The sequence below is a fragment of the Nicotiana tabacum genome, chromosome 12 (genome assembly GCF_000715075.1).
Source record: "Nicotiana tabacum cultivar K326 chromosome 12, ASM71507v2, whole genome shotgun sequence".
Taxonomy (NCBI): domain Eukaryota; kingdom Viridiplantae; phylum Streptophyta; class Magnoliopsida; order Solanales; family Solanaceae; genus Nicotiana; species Nicotiana tabacum.
Genome location: NC_134091.1, coordinates 46187296 through 46208939, shown reverse-complemented (window position 1 = coordinate 46208939; position 21644 = coordinate 46187296). Strand labels below are relative to the sequence as shown.

Sequence of the window (21644 nt, the reverse complement as noted above, 5' to 3'; positions counted from 1 at the left end):
TATCGCGTGAGGTGGTCTAGAATGATCGCTTGTTGCTCTTGCAAAGCCTTACCGCGTTAACGACATGTTCCTCCTCAACATCATTGGGAGTTATCCCCCGAACATGTCGAGGATATTGCCTGTCATGCAACGGTGTGGCTCCATTCCCCTCATTGTGGGTATCACTGACTGAGTCCTCGAAATGAGGATGATCCCCTCGAATCTCGGGCTTGTATGTGTTGTCAACGACGTTATCTGCCATTTCTTATGATTTTTTCTAAGATAAAATAATCAAAACACGTTAGTAAAAAATGCAAGGATCAATTTAATCGTACGGTTGTCTAGGCCCCACGGTGGGCGTCAAACTATTTAACCGTAAAATGGTATAGTTGAATTTATACGTGATTTTTAGACAAGTGAGTTAAATTGATCCTGAAATAATAAAATAATTGAAGAATTATGCAATACTTAGCCTTGAAATGGAGATGAAATAACAGAAACAGCAGTTCCGAGAACAGAGTTTCCGGGCACAACAGCATTGGAATCGAAAAGTAAGAAGATAAGATTGTATTAAACTTTGAATAGAATGTAGCATAAGTTTGTGAGAAAATTTATGTCCCTTGTAATGATAACTGAGTTGACTATTTATAGATATGTGTAGGGAAGGAGATCCTGTGATCGTGCCCCTCTTTTAATGTCAATTATGAGGGTCATTGATGAAGATATAACGGTGAACATAAATGCCAAATTTCCTGTAACGGGTAATCGTTCTTAATGCCACGGAATATTCTCTATTAAATGCTACCGGGCGAAGATTATTTATCACATCTTTATGAGCGTTATTCTTTCCGGTGACAAACGGATCAGCTGCCTTCGGTCTTAATCATACTCCCGTCTTGGGTTCCACGTGTCCCTCCTTTGGATGGTCACGTGCCATGGCATATTTTACCCTATACAAAGGTCAACAGATTAAACAATAATCTGTAGTAACAAAAACGGAATATCTAGAAGATGAAGAATGCATTACAATTTGTCAGAAGTTCAAACCATGGGATTTTCCAAAAAGAACCCTCTAGCTTTTAATTAGACAAATACTGAATAAACTGATAACTAGTTTAAACCTTTTCAATAATCGCAAACTCCTGAGAGTAGGTGCTGCATAATTTGAAACTCGTGGAATGAGCCTCCATTCTCCACTTAAATAACAGTCTTTTGTTATATGGCAGAGTTCAAACTTGTGGCAAACGCGTAACTCACATATCAGCAGTAACAAAAAAGTTAAATTGTTAAAACACACAAAGAGAAAACATAAGAACAAGAATCCATGTCAAACACACAACATGGAATGAGAGCTTGCTTTTTTCAGCTATTTGTACACAACATGTTAAAAGTTGTGTTGTCTTATTGCAAACTAATAACAAACGGCTATAAGATCTTCAAAGCTAAATAAAAAACCAATCCAAATATTAGAATACTAAGCATAAAAACGAAGATCTACTTTCTGCAATTACACATCCACCTATCAGATATATTTTCTTGTAAATATAGTTAAGAAAGCTAATCCAAATTCCGCTCGATCAAAAACTCTGCTTGCATAACCAGTGTTCGTAACCCAAAAATCACTATAACCAGTTTCCTGCTTACTAGCTATATTACAAAGAAAAAGATAAAGAAAAGCCCAGCAAGAATAGCATGTTAACCATAAACTGCTTAAAGGATTGGGTAACACTTCAAAAAAGAGCAGGCCACTTTGACTTAATATGAAGCACTCATTTAATGTTATTTAACAAAAGATGATTAGTTTAAGTTCTCACCAAGCTTAGGGACACTTCCTGTGGACAATAAAGGGACCAGATTCATCAAACTCACCCTTTGTTATACACATCTGCATGGACATAGGTGTTAGCTGCTAAATCCCTTGAGCTTAAAAGAGTTAGCAATACACTGATTGATTGATCAGGGAGATAAAGCAAAAAGAAACTAACTTGTTCGAAAGTACAGAGGGAAGCTAGAATTGATCCTCCAATCCAGGCGCCGTACTTCCTCTCAGGGGGTGCAACAACTTTGATCTTTGTGTCGCTTGGATCAAGAGCAGTGATTTCCTTGCTCATACGTTCTTATACTATGCCAGGAAACATAGTTGATCCACCACTTAGCACAATGTTTGAAAATAAATCTTTCCTAATATCAACATCGCATCTCATGACTGAGTTGTAGGCTTTTTCATGAATTCCTATCACTTCTGTTCCAACCAATGACGGCTGGAAGAGGAACTCAGGGCAACGAAACCTCTCAACACCAATATTAATGACTTGTCCATCAGGAAGCTCATAGCCGTTCTCAACTGATGAGATGTATTTTTTTGCCTCTTCAATCTCTTTTTCAAAATCCAGTGCAACATAAACTCTCGCAGAGAATCTTCGCGAGATAATATGTAAGATCACCACCACCAAGATCTAACCGCGAGATAGCATGGGGAAGTGCATGTCCCTCATAGATGGGGACAGTGTGGCTCGCCCTATCCCTAGAATCAACCACAATACCTTGTTGGGAAGCAACGAAATTAATGACTAATCAAATCGGTAGAGAAGAACTAGAATATGTTAATGTTCAATCTACAGCTTACCAGTTGTACGACCACTAGTATACAACGAGAGAACAGCCTGGATTGCAACATACATGGCTGGCACATTGAATGTCTCAAACATGATTTGAGTCATTTTCTCTCGGTTTGCCACGGGGTTAAATGGTGCCTCAGTCAGAAGAACGGAATGCTCCTCGGGAGCAACAGCGAACTCATTGTAAAATGTATGGTGCCAGATTTGCTCCATATCTTCCCAATTGCTTACTATACCTTGTTCAACGGGATATTTCAGACTAAAATCATATCTTCTGTACGGAGCTTCATCACCAACATAGGCATTTTTTTGTCCCATTGCAACGAAAGTGTGACAAAGACGGCAAACTATACTTGGGAAAACAGCCCTTGGAGAATCATCCCCAGCGAAGCCGGCCTAAAGAAACGACGACAGAATTATTATTCATTAGCACCATTGCATGGAGCTGAAATTACAAGACGTTTTTTCAAACTAACCTTGACGATTCCAGTTCCATTGTCAATAACAAGTGGTCGAATATCCTTCCCATCAGCCATCATGTAAGGACTGCAAATATTTAATTTGCAAGTATAATTTACGTAAGACATCACTGGTACAAATACAGAGAAAAAAGTGAAAGTTACAACTTAATCTGTGAGCATTGGTGAAGCGGGAGTTAATTCAAGCAATACGAAGTTATCTCACTTATGTTAAAAGCCCAAAACATGGATTTTCCAAAACTCTTAATTACATGATTAGGATGATAAAAATAATTGCATCCGACCAAAACATATTCAACAAAATTTGGATCAGAACCACATGAAATCATCATACTAAGTATTAGGGGTGTTCAAAATCGAACCGAAACCGAAAACCGAACCGAAACCGAAGCTTAATGGCTTATTGGTATCGGGGTAACGGTTTAACGGACGGGGAACAGATTAAAATTTTTTTATTAACGGCTTATCGGTTTGGGGGCGGATTATTCAATTTTCTTAACGGATAATCCGTTAAGCCGTTAAGAATATATATATTAAATATCAAAAACCCTTCCACTTCTTTCACTTCTTCCACTTCTTCCAGCTATTAGCTTAGCTTATTCTCCCACCCTACAACAAGATTGTTTAAGCTGCTATCTATGGTTCACCTCTGCTTTTATTTTATTAAACCAATGCATGTTGTCTGTGTTTAATAGAAGAACAGTAGTGTTGTGCCACAACTTTTATCTCACAATATTGACGATAGTACTGTCTTGAATTATGTTCTGGGGAAAGAGCGCATTTGCATTTTCTGTAAATTATTTACTGCTTATAATCCATCCCTATTTCTATACATAACTGCCTTTTGTTCGGTGATGTTTGTATGGTTAATGATATAGCGTGAAATGCCTGGTTGAGAGTTTAAGTTAGAAATTTGAAGCTGTTGTTTGAACTTTGAAGCTGCAGAAATTCAAGCATTGTTAGGCATTAGCTGCAGGCCAAACATTTCTGTGTAGACTGCTCACTTATGGATTAATCATTTTGAAATATGTATTCTGGACTCACTTTGAATATAGACTGGAATTTTCTATTCTGAATTAATATGCTAGGCGTTAACAGACATATGTATGTCTGGACTCATGTAATGTAGTCTGCTTTGGGATTTAATGGTAGGCGTTAACAGACATGTATGTCTGGACTCATATGTAGTCTGTTTTGGGATGTAATGTAGCCTACAATGTGTTCTGCTTTTTTCACTCTACAACACATGACACACTACATCATTCTTATGTAGGCGTTAACAGACATGTATGTCTGGACTCAATGTGTAATTTCCTATTCTGAATTTGTATGCTAGGCGGTCAGCAAACAATTAATGCACGCAATATAGATTGCATTAGGCCGATAAACCGCCCGATAAGAGCTAAACCGATACCAATCCTCCCGATATCTTATCGGGTGGCTAGCGGATTAATACATTTAAAAACCGATAACCGTTAAGCCAAACCGTTAAGAGTAATTAACCACCCAATCCGTCCGATAAGCAGCCCTACTAAGTATGATGGAAAATATTTTCCTAGAATATATTTTTCTGAAAAATAAGCGATTTTCTTACTAATTTTCTGGTGTTTGGTTAGTAAAAAGAAAATATTATTTCAAGAGCATTTTATATAATTTAGACAAATACTATAATCCCACGCCCTAGACCTCGACACCTGACCCCCGACCCCGACCTTGACCCCGGCCCTCGACTTCTGTGTTTCGTGTCGCGAAGTCTGGGTCAGGCGGTGGAGCCGTGGAGGGGTGGCAGGCGTTGGTGGGTCGAGGGTGGAAGGAAAGGGTGGGACGAGACAGGGGAAGGAGGGGCCAGGCTGGGTTGGTGGTAGGGGTTTGCTAGGGAGAGCGAGGTAGGTCATGGTGTGGGGTTGGAGGATGGCAAAGGGGTGTCGGGGTGGGGGAAGGTTGGGGGTGGACGGGATGAGGTCGAGGGTCTGGGGGCTCGGGGTGGCGAGGAAGTGGATTGGGGTTTGGTAGTAGGGGTGGGGAAGGTTGAAAGAGGGTTTTGAAAAATATTTACCTCCATCGGGGAAGTCATTTTCCTCCAAAATATTTTACTAACACTAAGCAAACCAAATATGGGAAAATTGCAAAATAACACTAGACCTTATCGATCAACAATCAGAATTAAAGCTTATCTTGATAAAACCGAACCCATGTATTGCTAGTTCAGTAGTTAGAGTGTAAGAGAAAAACCAAAAAAACTGTAGGGAAATATCACCAGAAATAACGATAGTACTATATTATTTGTGAGCAGATATACAAATTGGCTTGAGTCGTTCTGGGCACTGTCCTAAGAAACTATTTCAGCAATGTGAAATATTTTTTCAGGATTAAACAAGCCTACCTCTATTTATTTAGAGGATACAAGAATCAACAAAATTAAATAATAAATCCAGCAGGTTCAGAAAAATAGAGAGAAGAATTAATAATAATAGGTAATGATTGTAGGAAGAAAGTAATGATTAGCAAGATAAATTCTTGGTTGATAATTGAGTGAGTATGATTGCTAATCCATAACCTATTTATAGGTAATTAGGGAGGTTGCATGTATGACAACTGTGGAGAGTCTTTTAACACTTGTCCAAATATATTAGTCCACTTGATTTCAATATTAACAAGTGTATCTAATCTTCCATGCATGAAGACACACGGTAGATTTGCATAGCCACTTGTCAAAACCCTTCAACACTTAGCTTTAAGGCTTCATGCAAGAAGCCTCTTGGAAATAGATAGGACACTTGTAAAATAAAAAAAAATATGGCTATTTTATAATTTTAAAAATACTCTCACAATTCCCACATATTTTCAAAATTTATAGGACAAGGATAAATGAATGGAAGAATTGACTTGGTGGATTTTGCATGGTCCAAATGTAATGGGTTTGGTGCTAAGTTGCTCTGACACGACAATTTAGGTGTCGTACCTGTGTCGATACAACACTAGTATGGGTGTGGGTATGGGATCTGTACCGGATCTGGTCAAATAATTTTGGGTACTTTGAGCACGACGGACGGAAAAGTTCGAGACAAAATACAATTTGATTCTCGAAATTAGAACCAAAACTAGGTAAATGTGAAGAAATAGCATACCTTATCTAGGAAATCAATCCTTTACTTATCTACAACTTGAGAATTAAAAAGAAATCCACACTTTATAAGCTATATGCAAGTATTCTACAAAATTTCTCATAATTTAGAGATATTTTTATATTTTTATTTTTTTGAATTATTTTTAGTCGGATCCCCGCACCTGTATCGGTACTAGGATCTGTATCCCCGAATCTTAGAATTTACATCTCGAAATATCCGACCTCTAGATCCACACCTGTGTCGGATACCCGCACCCGTGTCCAGGCAACTTAGGTTTGGTGTCTTCAGAACTATGAGCCAAACTTAGACCAATAAAACTTAACTCGCAGAATTACTGGTGAAATAAAATATTTTTATGAACCAATAATTCTTATTCTAAGTCAGAGATTTTATTAGTCACATTTCGACCCTCACAATTTTGTTGTTCAACGCGGTTTTGCACCACTAGGTCATGCGCGTGCCTGGTTATTCATGAGAGCTCTAGAGACTAGGCCAAAATCTCATAAGAGTGGCCCACTCCACTCTCATATAGGTGAATTCATTAAGTGTATACTTCTTTTAAATACACTATCCATAAGGAATATGAATTCATTGAGAGTTATAACTCAACCTGTCAATTAGTAGCAATCAAGTACTCTCTTTTAGTGCTTCAGTGCCAATATCGACTTGTTATTACCCATATGAACCTACTTCATGGGATCTCCAATCACATATGTTGGGTTACCATCTCTATTGACAACATGTCAGTCTTAACTCCATCTCTTCTGAGGTTTGAAGAATTAATTTTCCTCCTATAGGTTTAGTTAGAGGATCGGCCAAATTTATCTCTGACTTCACATAGTCAATAGAAATTATTCCATCTCTCAACAGTTGTTTTATGACATCATTTCTCAATTTCATGTGTCTACTTTTACAATTATAAGATTTATTCTTTGCAATAGCTATTGTTGCTAGACAATCACAATGCATAGACACGGGAGGCAATACGTCCTTTATTAAAGGGATATTAGCTCAGAAGTTTCTTAGCCACTCAGCCTCGGAATCAGCTAACTCCAGAGCTACAAACTCTGATTTCATAGTCGATCTAACAATGATCGTTTGTTTAGCTGATTTTCACGATATTGCACCACCACCAAGGGTGAATACATAATCACTAGTGGATTTTGTCTCATCTGAATTAGAGATCCAATTTGCATCACTGTATCCTTCTAAAGTAGAAGATAATCCACTATATAGGATACCACAATTTATAGTTCCTCTCAAATATTTTATTAGTCTAGCTAATGCAGACCAATGCTCGTTGTTGGGACTATGAATATATTTACTCAATCTACACACAACATAAGCTATATTAGGTCTTATAAAATTCATTAAATACATTAGACTCCCAATAATCTGAGCATATTTATACTGAGCAATTGGGTCACCGTTATTCTTTTAAACTGAAAGTTAGCATCAAAAGGAGTCCTCACTGGTGTAACATTAAAATATTCAAACTTCTTAAGAAGTCTTTCAACAAAATATTCTTGTGACAACATCATGCTATCTTAACTCCTTATAACTTTAACTCCCAATATAATATTTACTTCACCCAGATCTTTCATATCAAAATTAGCAGACAAAAATAATTTTGTACGTTGCACAATATTTAAACTTGTACCAAATATATGTATGTCATCAACATATAGACATATTATCACATAATCATTGTCTACCACTTTAGTATAAACATATTTATCTACCTCAACTGAAGAAAAATTGTCTCTCAGTAAGACTTGTTCAAATTTCTCATATCGCTGCTTAGGAGAGCTTGTTTAATGCCATAAAGAGATTTAATTAATTTACAAACTTTATTTTCTTGTCCAGGAATGACACGGCCTTCAGGTTGAACCATATAAATCTCTTCTTCTAAATCACCATTTAAAAAAATTATTTTGACATCCATTTGATGGATAAAAAGCTTACGGATTGAAGCTAAGGCAACTAAAATTCGAATAGAAGCAATTCTAGTCTCTGGTGCAAATGTATCAAAATAATCTATATTTTATTTTTGAGAAAACTCTTTTGCTACTAACCGAGCTTTATATTTATCTAAAGATCCATCAGGATTAAATTTCCTTTTAAAAATTTATTTACAACCAATAGGTTTTGCTCCAAGAGATAAATCAGTTAAAATTCATGTTTTATTTTTCAAAATAAAGTCGATTTCAACTTTTATTGCCTCTTCCAATAATTAGCTTCTGAAGAAGATATAGCTTTAAAATAATTTGATGGTTCATTATCAACAAGAAAAGTTTGAAAATCATTTCCATAAGAAAAATATTCTTTTCTAGGCCTTTTGCTCCTTCTCAATTCTTCATTAGAGGTAATTTCATTATTTGTTTCAACATGTGTATGAGAAATTTTATTAGGATAAATATATTGAAAGAACTCAGCATTCTTTATCTCAATTATAGTATTGCAATCAAGCACATCACTTTTTAAAACAAGAAATTTGTATCCAATACTATGTTCAGCATATCCAATAAGCATGCAATCAGTTGTTTTAGAACCTATTTTTCTCTTTTTAGGTTCATGCAAAAGAACTTTAGCAAGGCACCCCACACTTTTAAATATTTCAAGTTAGGTTTATAACTCTTATACAATTCATACAGAGTTTTGCCAGTTTTTCTATGTGGTATTTTATTCTGTAAGTGACAGGCAGATAATATAGCTTCACCCCACAAATTATCAGGAGCATTAGAACTAACTAACATGGAGTTCATCATCTCTTTGAATGTTCTATTTTTCCTTTCAGCTACTCCATTTGACTCAGGTGAATAAGGTGGAGTTACTTCATGAATAATTTCATTCTTTTCACAAAAATTATTTTAAGATAAATATTCTCCACTTCTATCTGATCCAATTCTCTTAATTTTTCTACTAAGTTGATTTTCAACCTCAGTTTTATAAGAAATAAAAGCATTAAAAGTATCATTTTTGTTTCTAAGCAAATACAACTTAGTAAATCTAGAAAAATCATCAATAAAAGTCACATAATATCTTTTACCACCTCTAGTCATAGCCTGCTTGAAATCGCCTAAATCAGTGTGAATCAAGGATAATAATTCAGTTTCTCTATTTATAGAAAAACAAGTCTTTCTAGTACTTTTAGCTTCATCACATATTTCACACTTGTTAATATTATTTGAGTCTAAATCAGATATTAATCCTAGCGACTGCATTTTCTTTATATAAGCGACATTAACATGTCCTAGTCTAGCATACCATAAAGAAACAGATTCAACCATATAGGTAGAAGAAGATGCATTTTCATTGCTAGTATCAGAAATATTAAGCATAAATAAACCATGGTTATAATATTCATTACCCACAAAAATATTATTTTTGGTCAGTACGACCTCATCATTTTCAAAGAAAATCTTCACTCCAACTTTTCCTAATAATCCCACAGAAACCAAATTGGTTTGGATATTAGGTATATGCAACACATCACTCAATGCTAGAGTTTTACCAGATGTGAGTTTGAGAAGAATTTTTTCTTTCCCAAGAACGCGAGTTGTTCTTGAGTCACCAAGATAAATAGCTTTTTCTCCTTCCTCAACTTGGGTGTGAGACAAAAATTTATTTTTGCTTGCACAAATGTGCCTAGTAGCACCAGAGTCTATCACTCAATCTCTCACATTGGTCACATTATTTATTTGAAAAATGACCGTAACAACTATATTATCCGCTTTAGTCAAATTTAATTTTGACTTAGCGAGATTATCATTTATCCCAACTCTTCTCTTGCATTGAGGTGCATTTTTCTCGAAGGTTTTAATATTAGCATTAGATATGTAACCATGTCTATTCACATACCTGTATTTTGACATTAGTGTCTGTCAAAGTTGTGGATGCAATAACGTATTTGCAATACCATGGATATCTGGCAGGACAGGTAGAACAGTAGCGGCGGAGACAACACCAAAATTGGTAGCACCAACAAAAATTTTCGTAGTAGTATTACTTGCCATAGTTTCTTAGATTGTAGGAAAATATCACCGAAAATAATGATAATACTGCAATAATATTATTTGTGAGCAGATACACGAATTGGCTTGAGTCGTGCTAGGCACTGTCCTAAGAAACTATTTCAACAATGTGAAATGTTTCCCCAGGATTAAACAAGTCTACCTCTATTTATTTAGAGGATACAGGAATCAGCAAAATTAAATAATAAATCCAGCAGGTTCAGAAAATTGGAGAGAATAATTAATAATAATAGGTAATGATTGTAGGAAGAAAGTAATGATTAGCAAGATGAATTCTTGGTTGATAATTAAATGAGTATGATGGATAATCCACAACCTATTTATAGGTAAGTAGGTAGGTTGCATGTATGACAAGTGTGGAGACACTTTTAACACTTGTCCAAATATATTAGTCCACTTGGCTTCAATATTAACAAGTGTACCTAGTCTTCCATGCATGAAGACTTGCATAGCCACTTGTCAAAGCCCGTCGACACTTGATTTTAAGGCTTCATGCAAGAAGCCTCTTGGAAAATAGGATACTTGTAAAATAAAAAGACACATAGCTATTTTAAAATTTTGAAAATACTCCCACAAAAACTGGTGCACAATCTAGAATTTAGATTAAAGCATTGCAATGGATAAAGAACCTGCAATGATAATATATAATGTAGTTTGGTACATAAAAGCTGAATGAGAAAGATTATTTGGAGAGAGAGAGAAGTGTAAATAACTGTAAATGCATATAAATGAAATATATTATTGTTGTTGGACCAATACTTGCATTTTTGGCTTTCTGTTACCTTTTCAATGCCAAACCAAATCTTTTGTAATATATGCTCCGTAGTTTCCGTTTGATTTGAAGAAGTATTTTAACAACCACAAATTTAAAAAGTCCTCTCTTTTTCTTGAACAGCGTGTCAAATCAAATTGTGTCATATAAATTAAAAATAATTTAGCTGTTTGGCCAAATTTTTTTTTTGGGCCCAAAGTATTTCTTTTCCCAAAATTATAATGTTTGACTAAGCTTCTAGAAAGAAAAAAAAAAGTGATTTTGAAAAAAACCATAAGCAGTTTTTGAAAAGCTGAAAGTAATTTTTCCCCGAAAATACTTTTCTGAAAAATACTTTTGAAAAAATACACATAAAATCACTTTTTAAAAACTTGATCAAACACTAATTGTTAATCAAAAGTGCTAGTCAAATTAATTAACAAAACACAAACTGTTTCTCGCCAAAAGTATTTTTTTTAATAGTACTCAAAATAAGCAATTTTAGAATCACGGCCAAACGGGCTATAACTCATTTTTGCAAAGAAGTCCTGCTGACATCCACCAAACACCAAATTGAGTAAGCTAGTTTGACCCACTTTTAGACTTACCCAAACACCCTCCTAAGCATGTTTGGTCTGGATTACATTATCAAATTAATATAATAATTACTCCCTCCGTTTCAATTTATATAAACATATTTCATTTTTAGTCTGTGTCAAAAAAATGATCTCTTTCCTTATTTGGAAACAATTTACCTTTATGTAATGATTTATAACCACACAAAATATATGTACCTCATTTTACACCACAAGTTCAAAAATCTTCTTTTTTTTCTTAAACTCCGTGTTCAATCAAATGGGTTCACATAAATTGAAACAGAGAGAGTATATCAATTCATTAATCATATTAATTTTCGATCATTGTACAAAAAATTAACTTTTCGTTTCAATACACAAATGCTACTACTTCATTAGACCAAACAATGTATTACATATATTTGGTTTCCTATGTTGTTATACCTTTATTGCTAATTGTAATGTTTTATTATACAACTTGCAACTTGCAAATCGATCATGGCGTAATATGCAAAATCTGACAAATTACTCGAAGAGAAGGAGGTGAATTATAGCAGTTTGCTAGCACATTACTTTGGTAACACTTAAAATATTTGTTGATACTTAAAATGGTCATGAATTGCAAATGGGGATGTACACAGAGTACTCTTTCTAGTCGGGCTTCGACTGCATAACCAAGCCAAAAGAGCTTGTTTTCCAGGAAGGCCAAGCAAATCTGCATTCCACAAAACTCAGAATGTGTCTAACCTGAAAAGCAATAGAACAAACATTAGTCGCAGACGATCCACCATTTTCATGGCTTACTAGCCAAATCACTTGAAATAAAAGCATAAACCCGAGCCAGCAAAATTAGCATGATAACAGAACAACTAGAAACTAAAATATCACACTGTTCACAAGATTGGGTATAACTTGGGGAAAAAAAAAATGATCTCTAATTGAAATATAAATCGACTGATCTCTCATTAAAATAGAAATCATTACATGGAAGTTGACAAGAGAGGATATAAAAGCTCACCAAGCTTAGAGACACTTCTTGTGGACAATTGAGGGACCAAATCATCATACGTGCCCTTTGTTATACACATCTGCATGGGAAGTTGACAAGAGAGGATATAAAAGAGTTAAAAATTGAACGATTGACTGATCCTGAAGTAAAGCAAACAGAAACTAACTTGTTTGAAACTGCAGAGGGAAGTGCTTTGATCCCCCAATCCAGGCGTTGTACTTCCTCTAAGGTGGTGCAACCACATTGATCTTTATGCTGCTTGGAGCAAGAGCAGTGATTTCCTTGCTCATACGATCTATTATGCCTGGAAACATAGTTGATCTACCACTAAGAACAATGCTTGCAAATAAATCTTTCCTAATACCAACATCGCATCTCATGATTGAGTTGTAAGCTTTTTCATGAATTCCTGTCGCTTCCATTCCAACCAACGATGGCTGGAAGAGGACCTCGGGTTAACGGAACCTCCCAGCCCCAATTTTAATGACTTGTCCATCAGGAAGCTCATAGCCCCTCTCAAATGATATTGAGCTATCTTTTCCCAATTTTGTGGTTACTGTTGGCAGGCAAAGGGGTTCTGTTCCCAACATACAATGTGGCAAAAAAAGACCAACCCAATGGGGTATGGGAGGTTCCATCAGTATGATGATTCAGGAAGTCCGGCGTAGGAAGTAAGTGGCGGGGAGAAGTTCACACCAACATCAAACAAAATAGTTTTATAGAACAGATTTTATCTTATAAATCCTTTTAGCTCGATGACTTCCCCTTAAAATCTAATGAATAACTCTCCCAGCGATCAACCATCAGTCTGACTTTTCCCTTGCAAAATCACTTGTGAGCCAGTACACAAACAAATATTTAATGTTCTTTTAGTGAAGACACTTATACAGATAATCAGGGCCAATTATCATTTCAGGTACACTGCAAAGCATTCCATGTTGTCAGAAAGGTCTCATCTTCCTTCACTTTGTGAGGCAGTTAAACAGTGCCGTGAAACAACCAATGCACGTTCTTATTTTTAAACCACTTTCTGCGTACACACTACCCTCCCCAGATTCCACTAATGGGATTATACTGGGTTGTTGTTTTCATGGTCAACAAAATTTTAGATCAGAACTACATGAAATCATCAAACCAAGTGTCAAACTGAATCTAGAATAAAGATTAGTTAACCAGTTACACAACAAATAGTTGAGCAACCAATAACAAGAGCCAAGCACATAACCAATATGATCAACAGACTGCAAGTGAAACAGAGACAAATTGAAGCTTACATTTATGAAATCGCAACCACTTCTTATTGCTAGTTCAGTGTTGAGAGTGTTGAGAGAAACATAGACTTTTCCTGGTAAACAGAAAGTGCCAGAAAACAGGGAGAAGAAAAGGCTAACCAATAGATAGCGGGTCTATATTTCGGTATTGCATACAGATAAACGCATATATGGTTGGGTATAAAAACTGAATAATAAGGGGAGAGACGAACTCATGATTGTTGCTCTTGGACCATTTTTTGTTTTTCTGGTATTGAAGATGCCATTAACATTTCCTTTCAGTTAGATTAGGCTTCAACAAATTTTGGCCTGAAATACATAAAAGAAACTGACAAGAAAAAGAAACATTTCAGAACACATCCATATTTAGCTCAATTGCAACAGTAGAGGCCGGCGATCCTCCTAATTTCTCCCTCCATTTAACACCAAAGATGAACATAGACTTGTAAACTTCAAAAGTAACATAACAAAAGTTAGTGGAAGAATCTCTTTCGACATCTAGCTGATCCCAGCTCCTCATATTCAGCTTTGGTGACGCACATTGCATCAAAATCAGGACTTGATGCCAAGAGTGATCCTCCACGCCAAACGCCTAGTATAGGATCTTCTTGAGTCGTAATCTTTAAACGGTATTTATCTGGGACAAGTGGCCGAAGGTCCATATCTAGTCTTTGAGCAAAATGAGGGAATAGAGTAGTGCCTCCCGTCAAAATGATGCTCTCATAGAGAAGAGGTTGAAGATGAGAATGGCAGGAACTGATAGCTCTAACAATGCACTCTGCAAGTCCAGCCTGATTCAGTCCCAAGTCAGCTGGACGAAACATCATCTCTGGGACGAGGAACCGCTCATTTGTCAACCCAAATTCATTTTTTGTCAAATCAATTCTTCTTGATGCATCGTTGCTCCGCAGCTTATCCGTTTGTTCTCCTGCTGTTACTTGCTGCTTCGTAGCTGCTTCATCATTATACAAAGACAGGTATCTCTTTGCTTCTTCAGGATCTTTTAGAAAACCCTTAGTATGTGTAATACCATCAGGAAGCACATACGTGCACCTAAACAAATTGTCATTTCCCGGTTTCCTAGCAATCTGCAAGTCCCTGGCAACATCCAAAGACACAAAGCAGAGTTTCTCTTTTACATCATCCATAAGGAAATTCTCGTCCATCAAATTAACGCTCCTGTAACTCACTAACTCCTTCATGAAATTGCTCAAAGCTTTCCCACCAAGATCAAGCCTTTTGACTCCATAATTCAATGTGAAATTCTGAAACACGGGTGAGGCATGAGTAAACGAAAATCCACAGTCCACAACTAAGCTGCATTGGGCTTTAGACACAATCCCATAAGGGCGACGAGATGCCTCATAGAGATGGACCAAAGAGGGGGAATCCGAAACATAGAGAGCCTTAAAATTGAAATCTTCGAAGACGATTTCATCAAGGGAGCGTTGTATTGAAGGGAGATTGAAAAGGGGTTCAGTGAGGAGGAGAGAGGATTGGGAAGGAGTGATGTTGAGGAGGTTGGAGAAGATATGGGACCAAAGGGAGGACTGGAGGTCCGGGTTGATAAGGTAACCGCGGTCGAAAGGGCGGCGGACAGTGGCGGAAGTAAGGTCCACGTCAGAGGAAAGGAGCTGATCCGCCATAAGCCATTTCTTGGAAGAGAGTGGACGCCCAGTGCTGTTTGGGACAATAGCTGTTGGGTCTCTTTCGCCACCTATTCCAGCCTTGATTAGGCCCGCGCCATTGTCCAACACTACAACGCTATTCATTTTGGCTCTACCTTTTGAATACCAAACCAAATCTTTTTAGCCAAAATTATCTATTGGAGTAGGTCAATTTTTCCCCCAATTCCTCAATCTCCATTAATTCAGTCTTCATGTATGACAACTTTCAATCTCAGGCTCGGTACATTCACTGTCGGCAGCATCATAGACTTTCGATTTCTCTTGAAGTTCAGTGATTCTAGCCAGTAACTAAAGTCTATTAGCGTTGAACCTGAGACGAAAGAGTAAAGTGGAAACCATAAGCAATAGATGGTCAAGCAGTAAACTAGGACTTTATAACGATGACATGATAGGGGCTTGGTAATAAACATTTCAAGATCTCTCTTCCTATGTTCCAATAACTATGGTAAAAACTTCTTAACTCTATTGGAAAAAAAAATGAAAAATAGGAAAGCAACTTGCAAGAAACACAGAGCAAACTTACCGATAGTTAGATCTCATCACTATATACTAACATCTTTTGTTGAGTTTTCAGTTGAGTTTTCTTCTCACATCTTTTGTTGAGAGAGTTAGGGTTCATGAATTGGGGGAACTCGTGGGTTTCGCTTTTTACTGCTGCATTTTGTTAATTTTTTAACAGTCACCTTTAGTATTTAACCTTGGGAAAATACATAACTAACCCTCGACTATGACCATATTTTTAACTACACAAACTATTGTTGGACTGTTAACAACACTCGCTTGACACATGTATATTTCATTAAAATTAATTTTTTTTCTTTTTTTTCTTTTCCTTTCTCCTTTTCTCTTAGATAAATTGATTCATATATAATTAATATAGTCTTCTTTCATCCTTTCTCCTTTTCTCTTAGATAAATTGATTCATATATAATTAATATAGTCTTCTTTCTTCTTTCATGGATGAAACGATTTGTATATATGAAATAATTCCTTAAAGTTTTAACTTGTTAAAAGTCTAATTTGTTGTTATTCTTGGTTTGAGGCCTTTAAATGACTATTGTGGTGGAAGACTTTTAGATGGTGAATATCACTAGTGATTATGGGCGGCGTAAAAATGGTGGTCACCAGAATTTTAAGGACTCCATTTTTCTATTTTTTTCGGCACGAAAAAACTTTCCGGTGACTAATTTTTTTGTTCAGATCTGAGTGCGTTTGCTTTATATATGTATAATTTTTTCTTGAAAGTGTGATTTATGTGTGGGAGGAAGATAAAAAGAAAGAAAGAAAGAAAGAAAGAATATAAGCTGAAAAATGGTGGTCGTCGAAATTTTCAAGGACTCCATTTTTTCCGGCACGAAAAAAATTTCCGGTGGCAGATTTTTATTGTCCAAATCTGATGATTTTTTGCTTTATATATGTATATTTTTTTCTTGAAAGTGTGTTGGAGGAAGAGAAAAAGAAAGAAAGAAAGAATATAGGTGATCGTCAGAATTTCAAGGACTCCATTTTTTCGGCGCGAATTTTCTTTCCGATGACAGAATCTTTTGTCCAGACGTTGTCGGTGTATGTTGTGTTCGAATGAACCTCATGTAAAGAAGAGAAGAAAAGAATATTATAGAAAAAGGCAAAGAAAAATAAAAGGAAAGGTAAGAAAATATATTTTTAATTAAAAAAATTGACTCCTCATTCTCTTTGAGAGAGTGGAATACACACACATTGACACATAAGCCTTTAGGGTGGAAATAATTCTATTCTAAAATAGTTTAGGGGGATAATAGGACCATCCCCCTCCCCCCCCCCCCCAAAGTAAAAATGAACCTGTGTCGACATAAGCCTTTAGGGTGAAAATAATTCTACTCTAAAATATTTTATGGGATAAGAGGACACTCCCTAAAATAAAAGTGTGTAGTTGAAAATATGATTATAGTTCAAGGGGTACTTATGAATTTTTTCATTTAACCTTTAGCAAACTTAAGGAGTAAAAATGCATTTAATGACACGTTAAAGTAGAAGTATTCTAATATTACTTTTTGGCCAAACTTTTAAAAATTGCTTCTAAGTATATTTTTTTTCAAAAGTATTTTTTAAAAAAAAGTGTTATTAGAGAGAAGTTATTTTTTTCTATTTCTCCAAAACTGCTTCTGCTTGTACTCAAAAGTATTTTTTTTTTATTTTAAAAGCTTGTCCAAACACTACAACTTTGAGGAAAAAAAAATTGAAAAAAAAAGTGATTTTGAATTTGAATAAGCTTGGCCAAACAAGCTATTAGTCTGTTTGGTTTGAATTACATGCATAGGCGGATTTGAAACTTATGAGTTTAGTATTCTAATTCTTTTAAGTTACTCGGTTTTATATTAATAGTTTGTGCATAATTCAATAATTTTTTAAGACAAATACATAGTTTGGACAAAAATTACTGAATTCAGCCCAATTCATATCTGAAGGGCTAGCTCCGTCCCGGATTACATTAACTGATTATTATAATAATTACACCAATTCAATAATCATATTAATATTCGGTCATCGTACAATTATAGTTTCAGTACACAAATGTTAGAGTAAATTTCACTTTACTCCTTAACCTTTTAGGGTGAGGAAACGATACTCCTCACCTTTTAAAATGGAAAGCGAACCCTCTTAATCCAAAAACAAACAATAAAAATAAAAAAGGACCTTGCCGGAATTTTAAAAATGTCATTTTAATCCATTGTTTGGAGGAAACTTTAAGGATTAAAACAGTACAACTAATTTTTTCCTCCAAATATTTGTTTAAAAAGTACAAATTGTTATCCTATATAGTATCAATAACTGTATATGATTAGTATTAGTCACAGAAGTCGCTCTGCTTTCCTCTATCATTTGCAACACAATCATGCTATCAATTGCCTAGATTAAGTATTTCTTTTCCTATTCATCTTCCCCTACATGTACGATTTGTGGCCATTGTATAACTCGTTGCCACGGTTAAGTTTAGAATTTTAATAATGATCAATATCCGTAAAGAAGTCTTGACTAATGTTATATTAGTGTATGCAGATTCTGGTGAGCAACATCATTGCTAAAAGGAATGAAGATCCACTCAATGGCTATGTATCTTGAACCATTACCTTACATGTAACTCACCTGCAAATCCAGAAAGAAGTGTATGCAGATTCTGTAAAACGGGAGATTCTAAGTGGAAGGGAAATACAACATAATAGGAGATAATTTGAGTGAGAATCACAACGTAATGGGAGACAATTTGAAGTGCTGTCCCTTTCCCCAATAAAGCATGGAGCATGGAAGCACTCCCTCGATAAGTTAATCCAGCCCATCAAATGGAGACAATTTGAGGTGTTGCTCCTTTCTTCGACAAAGCATGGAGCATGAAAGTACTCCCTGGATCTCGGCATGGAGCACTCCCTGAATTTATTAAATCCAGCCCATCTCTCATGAAAGAATTAGAGGCACCTTTCTTGAATCAAATATCAGTAAAATATTGTGTGCATCTATCAAAGACAAATCTACAACAGCTCTCAAATCTCGCCTATAAGAAGACTGGCAAACTCAAGGATTAAACACGCAACTACACAAACTGGTTCTAAACCTTTCTAGTTCTTAGTGCAAACACTATATTCTTGAGTCTACATGTGTCATAAAAGATAGGAAGAGATAGAACACAAAAAGAGAGTTGTGACAACATTACAAAAGCAATTATCGTTGAATATCATTGATGGTGAGCGAACCAAAACCATCACCATTACAACCTATTATCAAAGATATAAGAAAATCCTTGTGACCCAAGGGAAACTGGATGTAAGTACCTCACCGGTACGGAACCAGTATAAAAATTATTGTGTCCTGTTATCTTTCAGTTTGCTTGGTTTATTTCTCTTTAACTATTCACTGTGCAGAATCTAGTCGACTAAACTCATATTTAGTCAACTAAGTTTTAATCGACCACAATTCACCCCTTCCCCCCCGTGTACTTTCAATTGGTATCAGAGCAAGACTCACAAACTTTGCTTAATAGCTAGTGAGAAAAAGATCATGGGATCAAACACAGTCGTCGGTGCATTATTTCAAGAAGAAACCTCTAAGGTACGACCTCCATATTTCAACGGACAACACTTTTCTGACTGAAAAGTTTGGATGGAAACATACACTATATCATATGACATCAAAGTTTGGCGTGTGATCAAAAAGGGAAATCTTCCAATTCCGCCAAAGGAAGATGAGAATGGTCAAGTCATAGTATCAATTTTATCCACTTGACTTAGATGATTACACTGATGAACAAGCTATTGTCATAACTGTGAATGCCAAAGCAAAAAATCTTATGTATAATGCTATCAATGGAGAAGAGTATGAAAAGATTTCAAGTTATGAAACTGCTAAGGAAATGTGGGATAAATTGAAGGTCACATATGAAGGAACCAATAAGGTGAAAGAAACAAGGATCAATCTTCTAGTTCGTGACTATGAACTATTTCAAATGAAAGATAAAGAATCAGTGGAGGAAATATTCTCCAGGTTTAACAAAATCCTTGGAGATCTAAAATCTCTTGGTAGACCAATCAAAAGCGGAGAACAGGTTAGAAAAATTCTTAGAAGTTTACCAACAATTTGGCAGCCCAAGGTTATTGCTCTAGAATGTTAGGACCTTGACAAAATGTCCTATGATAAACTTTGAGGTGATCTAATTGCCTTTAAAAAAACTCACTTAGACAGGCAAATTCAACAAGAAAAGAAGAAAATGGTTGCTTTTAAAGCAACTGTGGCTGAACAAGAAAATGAAGAAGAAGAGGAAGGAGGAGAACATGATGAAAACATAGCCATGCTCTCCCAAGTTGTAACAAGCATGATGAGGAAAAACAGAAATAGCAGAAGAGGTAGATCAAACTTCAGAAAAGGAAGGACGAATAATGAAAACGATAAAAATGATGGAATATGCTACGAATGTGGAAAATATGGACACATTCAAACTGATTGTCCCAAACTGAAGAAAAAGCTCAGCAGGAACTTTCAAAAGAAGAAGTCTTTTGGAGCCTAGAGTGATGAAGAAGAATCTGACCATGAAGAAATTGCAAATATGTGTTTCATGGTCATAAAAGAAGATAGCAATAAGGACTCGGGTGAGCTTGGGCTCATGGAAGACAAAGGGGCAAACGAGGAAGAAGACTTAGGTGAACTTTGTGTTATGGCAGACGAGGGAACCAGTAAGGTACGTCTTCCTACATGTCCCAACTGTTATGAACTCCAAGAGTTTATTGATATTGCCCTTGCAGATATTGAAAGAGTTCTAAATGAACTCAGAAAAATCCAAAGAGAAAAGAAAGACTGGGCCTTGAAGCTGGAAGTTTGTGAAATTGAGCGTGACATGCTTCAAGATGAAGTTAATGAACTTCAACTTTTACTGAATGGATTATGAAAATCCACAAGTCATAGTTATGTCAAATCAAATCAGATTGTTCCTAATACATCTTTGATTAGAACTAGAAACTCTCAGGGATGCTTTTATTGTGGTAAAAATGATCACAACACTAACCAGTGCAGGAACAGAATCATAGTAGAAAGGGATTCTAAAAATCCAAAAAATCCGTCGTGTTTTTATTGTGGAAAACCTAATCATACTTTTTACCATTGCAGGATCAAGGACAATAGGAGATCGGTCTGGCTACCTAAATCCTCTAGTCAAGCTAACACTCATAAATCTAACCATTCAGGACCCATGTAGGCTTAGGTACCTAAAAATAAGTAATTTTATTTTGTAGGAGTACCACAAGAAGAATCGAAAAGAAAAATGGTTTCTTAACAGCGCGTGTTCCAGACATGATCGGTGACAAACAATTATTCAAAACTATCACCAAACTAGATGGAGGAACAGTTACATTTGGAGATAAATCAAAAGGAAATATAATTGGAGTTGGAAAAGTACATCTCAGCTCAACATGTGATGTAGATGAAGTATATCTGGTTGATGAACTTGGTTACAATCTTCTCAGCATTAGTCAACTATGTGACAATGACTACGAGGTTCGTTTCAAAAAACATGGTTGGTTTATTGAAGATGAATCAGGTAAAGTTATTATCTCTGGAAATAGGGACAAAAATGTTTATACTATCAGTAACT

General features: G+C 35.8%; 2 protein-coding genes and 1 pseudogene across 2 annotated transcripts; 1 reads left to right on the top strand and 2 right to left on the bottom strand.

Annotated features, from left to right (window-relative positions):
* Nucleotides 1–531: 531 nt before the first annotated feature.
* On the bottom strand, nucleotides 532–3133 carry LOC107802186 (actin-7-like; annotated as a pseudogene).
* A 10882-nt stretch (nucleotides 3134–14015) lies between these two features.
* Nucleotides 14016–16210, bottom strand: LOC107802188 (actin-related protein 6). The gene is made up of 2 exons (XM_016625642.2): nucleotides 16056–16210; nucleotides 14016–15842 (listed from the first exon to the last, which is right to left on the bottom strand). Exon 2 carries the CDS (start codon nucleotides 15614–15616, stop codon nucleotides 14318–14320), a length of 1299 nt encoding a protein of 432 aa, XP_016481128.1. The 5' UTR covers nucleotides 15617–15842; nucleotides 16056–16210; the 3' UTR covers nucleotides 14016–14317.
* Nucleotides 16211–18516: 2306 nt separating this feature from the next.
* Nucleotides 18517–20171, top strand: LOC142167140 (uncharacterized). Its single transcript, XM_075227298.1, has 2 exons — nucleotides 18517–18574; nucleotides 19792–20171. The coding sequence occupies exons 1-2, from the start codon at nucleotides 18517–18519 to the stop codon at nucleotides 20169–20171; spliced, it is 438 nt and encodes a 145-aa protein (XP_075083399.1).
* The last annotated feature ends 1473 nt before the right edge of the window (nucleotides 20172–21644 follow it).

Coding starts and splice junctions, on each gene's coding strand:
- LOC142167140 (XM_075227298.1), top strand. CDS start 18,517: ATGATCAATATCCGTAAAGAAGTCTTGACTAATGTTATATTAGTGTAT. Junction 18,575..19,791: donor ATTAGTGTATGCAGATTCTG/GTGAGCAACATC, acceptor CACTTGACTTAG/ATGATTACACTGATGAACAA.
- LOC107802188 (XM_016625642.2), bottom strand. CDS start 15,616: ATGAATAGCGTTGTAGTGTTGGACAATGGCGCGGGCCTAATCAAGGCT.